At 33.2% G+C, this 9310-nt stretch overlaps 1 protein-coding gene across 1 annotated transcript; it reads left to right on the top strand.

Annotated features, from left to right (window-relative positions):
- The first annotated feature begins 4928 nt into the window (after positions 1 to 4928).
- On the top strand, positions 4929 to 6667 carry LOC110423295 (small multi-drug export protein). Its single transcript, XM_021437481.2, has 2 exons — positions 4929 to 5875; positions 6209 to 6667. The coding sequence occupies exons 1-2, from the start codon at positions 5343 to 5345 to the stop codon at positions 6621 to 6623; spliced, it is 948 nt and encodes a 315-aa protein (XP_021293156.1). The 5' UTR covers positions 4929 to 5342; the 3' UTR covers positions 6624 to 6667.
- Positions 6668 to 9310: the final 2643 nt, after the last annotated feature.

The raw sequence follows: 9310 nt of genomic DNA, 5'->3' as shown, positions 1-9310 counted from the left end.
AACTTGATTCTTAGGTTGGAACTTTGAATCAAAGAGATAAATTTTGTTTTCTTTTCTTTTAAGAATTAAGTCATTTCTTTTGAGAACTTGATTCTTAGGTTGGCACTTTGAATTTTGAAGACAAGAGATTTTTGAGAAAATTAAAAAATATTCCTTTATGTTGAAGAGCATGATCATACTACAAATATATTCAAACAATCAAAGCATTTCAATATATCTTTCTTTTAAGTTCAACTTTAACTCTCTTTTAAGGATTTTCTTCATATTCAAAAATAATTTTCATTCATTTTCAAAGGCCCAAAAAGTTTAATCAATTTTATCATGTTAAAACAAGAATAAAACTAAAATGATTTAAAACGTTTGGTGGAAAAAGGAGTATAAATGGATAAATTTTTAAGTATATTTTTGTTTACTAGAATCTATCTTGCAATAGATGTTCTTTATCTATCGATAGATACAAACCCAAAATAGACTTTTAAGGAATTAAAGGATATCTATTGTTCATCATTTATTGATAGATCAAGCCTATTTATCGATAGATGGGATACATCTATCAATAGATAGCAACTTAAGAGCTTTTAAAACCATTCTAGAGCTCATTTATCGATAAATAACTACCATTTATCGACAGATGACTATATTTTCAGAAAACGAAAAGGGTAAAAATATAATTTCACACCCTAGCTTATAAGTATACCACTCTAAACAAGGGTTGGCAACCTTTAGCCGATTTTCAGAGGTATTTTCTTAGCTCCCATGCTCTTTCAACACATGTTTCATTTAAATCACTATTTTTTAAATATTTGAGCTTAGTTTCGAGTTTTAAAAAGTAAAGATGACATTTTTCACTTTTGAAATCTTGGTTTTTAACTCTAAAAAAATTGTGTATCGTTCGAGATTTACTGATTTCTACAAACTAAAGGGTTTAGATGGATTTCTCTTTGTTTAAAGCTCACCTAAGGTAAGGATGAGGGATTTATGAATTTTTTGCACATGGGTATTTGTAAAATAGTGAACTTCAGTTCGTAAATTAGTTTTAAAAGAGCTTAAATAGATTTGAAAGAGCTTAAAATGCTTAGTACTGGATTCCTAGATTGATTATTGATGATAATAATTATTGAATGTTGAGGAACAATCAAAACTCCAAAGGAATTGCTATAGTAGATTTTGTGTTGGATTATAGAGGTCAACTTTCGAGGTGAGTTGGTACTTTCATGCAAAATATCAACACATGAGTCGAGAAACCTCCAAAACACAACTGTTTTCTAAAAGCATAGAGACTTATGCTCAAGGTATCGAGACTTAAGCATCAGACTTCAAAAAATAAAGGATTAAACTTGTCTTTTCACCCTTAAACTATAAATGCTTCACAAATTTCGAGATTTAATCATTTTTCTTGAATACTCAACCACTAGCCACCAGTTTCTCAACTCTTTCAACACTCACCAAGCTTCAAATTCATTTTTCTTGAAGAACAACTTGGTTTCTAGCTTTTAATTGGTTTTTCAACATTGTAAAGGTAAGGAAATGATTTTCCTACTTCAAAAGTTTACAAGTTTTCCTTCTAAGGTTTTGTTAAATCCTAAAAATGTGATTTTTATTTTAAACACTAGGTTCCAAGCATTTCCAAGCTCTAAGAGCTTATCAAGGTAAAGTTATCACTAACAAGAATTGGTTTGGAAGGCTAGATTTTAGTTTTAAGTATGAACAGCAAGTTTTATTAGACTAGTTGGTTAGAGATTTATGTCCAAGATTATGCTTAGAATGCAATTTTACAATGTAAGGAACGATATTGATACTCGTTTAATTATTACTAAGAATGGTAGAAAAAGTTAAAATTTTTGAAAAAGCCAAGTACTCATTGAAAATAGAGAAAAAGTTCGAAACACTCTAAAAAAGTGAAGGGATATACCTTTTTAAGTATTTTTTTGATATGTAAAGTTAAGCATGGTTTTATGAAATTGTTTGACATACGTGATTTGAATTATATGTTTCTAATGTTTAATAAAAAAGGTTTATATCTAAATGTTTTCAAAAATTATTTTAGAATTTATATACCTATGTAAATATCTCTACTACGTCGTAGTTTTCAACAAGGGAGATAAGCCCTTTTAAATGTTTTACTTCAAATGCTTCAATTCAATTAGAAAAGTGTATGGATTATGGATAATAAATGGACATAAGTTTCCTACTTCATCTTTGATGTTAAGTATGATGATTGAATATTCTAGGAGAATAAAATGTTTGGCAAAATAGTACTTAAATTGTTACTATGGTAAAATAGGAATGAATGCTTAGGTTGAGGTAGACGTTCTCATCCTTAAGTTGATGATATGTTTTATTTGAAAAAAACTTGAAACATGCAAGACATGATTCCACGGAGATAGAATGTGATGTAGTACCACATGCCTTATGAAAAAACCATGTTTATGAGTATGGGTTATAGGAGAATATGTGCCTAATATGTTGATGATGCATGTATGAATATCAGATATTCTATACGATGATGAAAACCAAATGTGGGGGTGAGAATGCCATACAATTAAAGTCCAAATGTAGGGGTAAGAATACCACACATGTTTAGAATGATCCCACCCATCACGGTGCAAGATTCCACCATATGGTGATGGCGCTCAATATGAATGAGGCCAATGTGCCACATGAGTGGCCTAAACATAGGCATGATGTATTCATCCATTGAGCATACATGATTACTACATATTATGAATAGAATGGATGTATGTATATGTTATGTTTGCATGTTATGTTATAATGACTGCTTGATTGAGTAGATTATTCTTTAAGCCATAAAATAGCTAAGATAGATTAATGTACAGAATAACTCCTAATGCATCCATTGAGTTTTATGGATCAAAAATTGATCACTTGATTTATATGGATGGAAAGATGATCACCTTAATGTTATATGATTGAATTCTAGAGAAGAATCTCAAGTATATGAGCAGTTCATATGATTTACGGTAAGATTGGAGTGTATTGCTCATAGTTTAGGTTTATATGGTTAAGAATCGTTTCTATTAGGGAAGATCTAATACCACAGGTAAGGTACAGCTTCCTTGTTTTTTGTAAAGGTTTTATGTAAATGTTCGGTGTATTTAAAGAACTATATGTTTATGAAATGTTGATATGACCATAAAAAATGAGACTAGTTTGTAACAACTTAATTTTATGAGAAATTTGAAAATAAAGTATGTTTATCTCAAGATTCATGTTTACATTAACGATATAATTTATGCAAAAACTCTTCCCCTTAGCTTGTCCCCTTCTCGTATTTACTCATGGAATCTTTGTAATTCACACATTAGTTTCCTCTATTTTTATTATAGATTAGTGATAGCCCTTCAGCCATTTGAGTCACTAAGACGTGATCTGTTCTTCTTTCTTAGTACATGGTATAGCAGCCTTCTTGAAGGTTAGAGAGTCGAGTCATGGTCCGCTTGGCAAGTCGATCTTTATTTCTAATTATGTTATAACATTGTTCAATATTGTTGTGATGATGTAGCCATGTTATGGCATTATACTTGGTATGGATATTATATAAGCATATATGTTAATTGAATATGACGGCTTGAGAGCCTATATGAGCACAACAAGTGTGCAAATGAATGTTATATGTATGGGCATATGGACCCATATTTGATTATGAAATATTTACTTATGAGAATGTTTATGAACACGTTAATTGGTGAAATCCATAATGATGCACTTATGCATGTGTTTACATGATAATGGGAAATGTATGATGATGATGGTTATATGATGAATAATAGTTATGTTTAAACAATGTTAGGCTTGCTTCGGTTTAACAGGTTATACTCATCTAGTTCCTTACGTCGGTCATGATCCTCCAAATTCAAGATGTGAAAATTGATCTTGTCGATACCAATGGTGATAGGTTGGATTTAGTGTGGATGTATCATTTGTGGTGATCATGCGGTTAGCACATGGTGCTGCTCCATTGAGATATCCTTTGAGATTGTAACCAATAATGAGCGAACTAAGTTGCAATTGCTAAGAAAGAAAATTGTTATTATTGAGCTGCAACATTGATGGAGATTGGCATTGTTGTTTGAGGTTGATGCACAGTAAAGGAAAGAGTGGTGGTGGTTGATTTAGTGAAGGTGGCCTTTGAAGTAAGATTTGGATCATGTTGCTGCTATGCTTGACAAAGCTTTGGTACCATATAAAAACAAGGAATGACAAAAGTAAGGAACAACAGAAAATAAACTTGCAAAGAACTAATTGGATGTGGTATGTACGTATATTTATACTAGATACAAGATAAAGTGATAAAATTAATCTATTTTTTGAATCAATGATAGTGATGATCATTAGTTGATAAACTATAATTAATTTAAATCTTAAACAAATTCAATGGATAAGCTAATTTGATAAGCTTGGTTTTGAATCTTGAGATCTTTGAAGTGGATATGTTGCTTTATCCTTCATACATGCACCACGAATAAGTTTTTGCCAAGTATCTACTTGATGTTTGTAGTGTGAAATATATTATTCCCATATCCAAACAAAAAGTAAAATTAAACACTATCAATAAAAAAAGAAAATTAAAACCTCTTCATCCCATCACTTATCTTTTCATATTTTGCTCGTGCAATCACTTATCTTTTCATGGTTTTTCTCTCTTCTCAGAATAAATATTATGAAAAGATAATTTTAAGACGAGAGAAAATGATAAGAAAAAAACTAAGCATGAATGAATAAGGCAAACATGTAAACAAAATTCGATATACTGATATGCGGCTTTGAAACTGCGTAACAGGTGGAAGAGACGGCCAATCATGGCCCAAATTCTAAGATACCTCCATAAAGCCCAAACTCTTGCCTCGATTGACATTGCCAGCTTCGACAAATGTTTGTAATATTTAACCAAAAACACCCAAACCCTTGAAAACCTAAGCTTATCTAGTATAGTGGAAGTATTTCCTAAATTGGGAGCATAGCTTTGGTTAGTCCTCCCTGTTTTGTTTGGTAATGCCTGCTGGCTGATGCGTAACCGTCACGAGGATGCCGGTCATTTCCAAGGCAAATCATCTAAGTCTATTTCGTTTGCTAACCCATTATCAAGTCTTTGATAAGGCCTAAGGGCGGGGCAGCCTTGTTGGCATGTCTGAATACTTTTTCCAACATTTGTTTATGGCCTGGTTCTGCCGTCTAACAACTTACCAAATTCTCAGATTGGATTTAAAAATGCTACTCCTATTGGCAATAGTCTCACAATCCCTCCTGTTTAAAACCCTTTTAAGCTGTCATTGATGGAGGTAAAAGGAAAGTTCTTTTAGCTGCAATTTCTTATTTTCATAATGGCTGCATCGGCATCAGCTGCAACTTCGCCACTGGTATTAGCACCCTCTTTGAGGAAAACCACTCCCAGAATCTTTCCCACCCAAATTCATTCGCCCTCTACTCGTAGCAAGCAATTTCTGTCCAGGTCAAAGTTTCAAAACTGGCAGCATTTTTCTCTTCCTTTGACTATAACAAGGGCTTCCTCAAATGGGTTTCTTGATACAGCTCATACAAGCAGAGAAGAGGAAATTTTGCCTTCGTTCGAGGAGAAGCCAGTGAAATTCCTCTTCTGGGTTGTGCTCTGGGCTTCCTTGTCTCTAGTTTGGTTTGCTGCTTCTGGTGATGCTAATGCTGCTGCTGCTGCTGATTCCATTAGAGCTTCCAGCTTTGGCCTCAAGATTGCTAGTGCTTTGCGTGGCTCGGGCTGGCCCGATGAGGCTGTGGTGTTTACGCTGGCCACACTTCCTATTCTTGAGCTTCGTGGTGCTATACCTGTTGGTTACTGGATGCAACTCAAGCCTACACTCTTGACAATCTTATCTATTCTTGGGTGAGCCTTATTTTCTTTCTCGTTAATGCGGGATATTATCAGTGTTCAGTTCATTTCTGGTTCATGTTTAAAAATTTAAGAGTATGGGCACGTTATCGTTATGACAAATTTTAATTTTAACCAGTTTACTGGTATTATTTGTTTGCCCCTTTCCATAGAATGCATGCTCGTCACTAAAAATTTATGCCAAGATAGCATTTTTTTTATAATATCTATTGTAATGGGTGTGCTTACAATTAGATAGTATAATTTAGTAACTAGTTTGGCATGCATGATTATCTTGGAAACTAATGAGTTGCTGAAAATTTTGCAAACTTTATTATTTGACTGCAGGAATATGGTTCCTGTGCCCTTCATTATACTTTACCTGAAGAGATTTGCTACGTTTCTTGCTGGAAGGAACCAGTCCGCATCTGGGTTGCTTAACATGATTTTTGAGAAGGCCAAAGAGAAGGCTGGTCCCGTGGAAGAATTTCAATGGCTCGGGCTGATGCTTTTTGTGGCTGTTCCTTTCCCTGGAACAGGAGCATGGACTGGAGCCATCATAGCTTCTATTCTTGATATGCCCTTCTGGTCAGCTGTATCAGCCAATTTCTTTGGTGTTGTATTGGCTGGGCTTCTGGTAAACTTGTTGGTGAACATGGGTCTCAAGTATGCCATTGTTACTGGTATCATTCTTTTCTTTATATCCACTTTTATGTGGAGTATCCTTCGAAATATTAAGAAGTCTTTGAGCTCATCAAAATAATGTTAAATTACTCATTGAAGTAGTTATTTCCATCTAAACAGAAACTAACTATCCTCAGATTTGATTTTGTATGATTCAATTATCGGAACCTTAAGGACCTTCTCTCTTATTTGAAAACTTTTATTCAATGCTTAGATTGTGATTCATAGGAGCACAGAAGTATATATGGTCTTAGAAATTTTAGGCAAAGATATAAGAAATTAGCCTTTCCACAGGTAGGACATTATGATGTTCGGGGCAATGCCTTAAAAGAGGAAAAGGCCATTTTTCAACCCATAGAACTGCAATATGCAGAACTATGTCCAGCTACAAGTCTTCTTCTTCCACAAAGACTGTTGAGAAACCATATTCAAAACACAATTTAACAACTGCGAACATATGATTATATATTGCTTTCTTGCATAGTTCATGATTTGTGGTTATTAGGCCAACCTGGATTACTATTCCCACAATATTATTATAACTGATTGGCTTATTTGATTCGTGGGCATTTTTAACTTCTGTAAGGTGGGTGTTTAATCATGTGGTAATATTACAATCTTCCTTCAGTCTTTGTGAAATTAAATGAAAAGCTAGCCAATTTGTAGGGAGGCCTCAAGACAGATCGGAGAAGTTAGTGTAATCGATTAGATGTTCCAACACCCTTTTTGGTCCAATTTTTAGCAAGTTCCATGCCCACTAAATCATGTAGAGGTTCCTGATTCCTCATCAGTCAGTTTAATTATGATTGGATTGATTGTTGATATTTCTCGCTCTTCTCTCTGTCTCTCTCATTTATTTAGATATTGAGTCTATTAACACTTGTTAAGTAATTGATTTCTAGACTTGAGGTATTCAATTGGCAATGAATTTTGACTACAATTGGTTAGGGCAATAGGTAACCAATGTAAGGTCTGAATATGGTGCCAAATGAACGCTGTTATGCATGGCCCTAACAAACTGCTACTTATCATAGAACCATTTTATAGATTAGATTGGTATAGTTGAAGTTCCTGATAAAGAAAGAAAGGGCATTGTAAAGTCAACCTATTACTTCGAGTGGAGAAATGAATATCATAACTGGATGAGAAACTCCTGGAATCTTTGGATTTATTTGGAAGATCTCTGTAACCAAATGGTGTTAATCAAGAGGTACTAGTCAGGTTTAATTCTGCAAGGCAGAGATTCGTAATGTTAGGGAGATGTACACTACTTATGTTACTGCATGTTTAGCACTATATATCCACCTGGCTGTCTCCCTATATTTTCTGCATGACCCCAAAAACAAATTATCAGGATCATAAGTTCCCAGTAAATATGCGTGCTTAGTTGTAGTTAAATCTTCATTGTAATGATCTGGTCTTATGGAGTGAGTTTTTCTATTTCGCAGAGTCTATGTTCACTAATTCTAATCCTGTATGTACATACAAAGAAGGGATTTAATAGGAACAATGTTAAAATTATGCTTCAACTGCATCTTTAAGTTTTACCTCCTTAATTTAACCATTCTTGTTTGAAGAACATGTTAACTTTTGTTTGGATAAAAAAAATCAATGAATTTGCTGCTCCTTTTTATCATCATTTTTTCTTTGTGAGCAAGCCATGCATAGTTGAATGCTTTGTGAACCGGTTTTTTCTTTTTGGGGGTAATATATTGGATGCAAGTAGAGGCTACAGTACGCTGATATCCTTTCTAGGACTCAACAATGAATGATCCACACTGAATTTGATTTGGGCTGCACCATTCAATTATGCAGTTACAAATTGAACAACATCTGTGGATCATGGGCTAAGCTAGTTAGAGTTAAGAAATAGCAAGGACAAGCATGTAGTAGAGCCTGATATAGGCAATTGAGCAAGTAAATACTGGCATTCTCCTTGCTCTATCATAATCGTTTTCTGGTTTTCAAGTGACAATGATAGAGATAACTCCAGAATAATTAACTTGGTATGTGATGGCTAAACTTTGCCAGGCCATTTTCAGTTTTGGTTGGTGACCCTTCTAGCTATTTTTTGATTGATAATAATAATCAAAGCCATTTTCAAACAACTCTTCTAACAAAATCAGTTCGTGGATTAACATTGAAATCACTTTTTATTTGTAACAGCTAAATATATTTCATTCTTTTTATAATGTACAACTTGTAAACGAAAGCGAATTTATATTTAATTTTTTGAAATGGAAATTAATATACTTTATGTTGAATCAAATTTCCTTTTTTTTTTTTTTCATTCTTTTAAGATCAATAACCAATTTGACAATTTAATAATTAAAAGTTTTTGCACCAACTTACGCTCATACCGAAACAAAAAATTATAATTAAAATATCTAATATTTTGATTGGGAACATGAATTTTGAATAACATATTTGAATTTGATTTATTAGGTAAGCTTGTTCCTTGTGAAAGTAGTCAATATACAAAACCCAACAAAAACAAATACAAAGACTTGAATATTTGAGGTACACAAGTAGTACATTGGAGGGATAAATTTCATTAGAAACCTAATTAGCATTATTTTATCCAAGAATTTCAAATGCTTCTTCAAATACTACACCATAACATAGTTGCCATTGTTTTTTCACATATTTAGCGTATAATTTTCTCTAGAAACCAAATTTAGTGCAATTATTCAAAATACACTGCATAAAAATTCATTCGTTTTAACCGCTCATTGCTAAAAATTCCTTGTTTCATTAGATGTTCCA

This window comes from Theobroma umbraticum, unplaced genomic scaffold, assembly GCF_002168275.2.
Source record: "Theobroma umbraticum cultivar Fairchild unplaced genomic scaffold, ASM216827v3 scaffold_20.0, whole genome shotgun sequence".
In the NCBI taxonomy this organism is placed as follows: domain Eukaryota; kingdom Viridiplantae; phylum Streptophyta; class Magnoliopsida; order Malvales; family Malvaceae; genus Theobroma; species Theobroma umbraticum.
The sequence above is the reverse complement of the archived record's forward strand: the minus strand, read 5'-3'. Positions and strand labels throughout refer to the sequence as shown.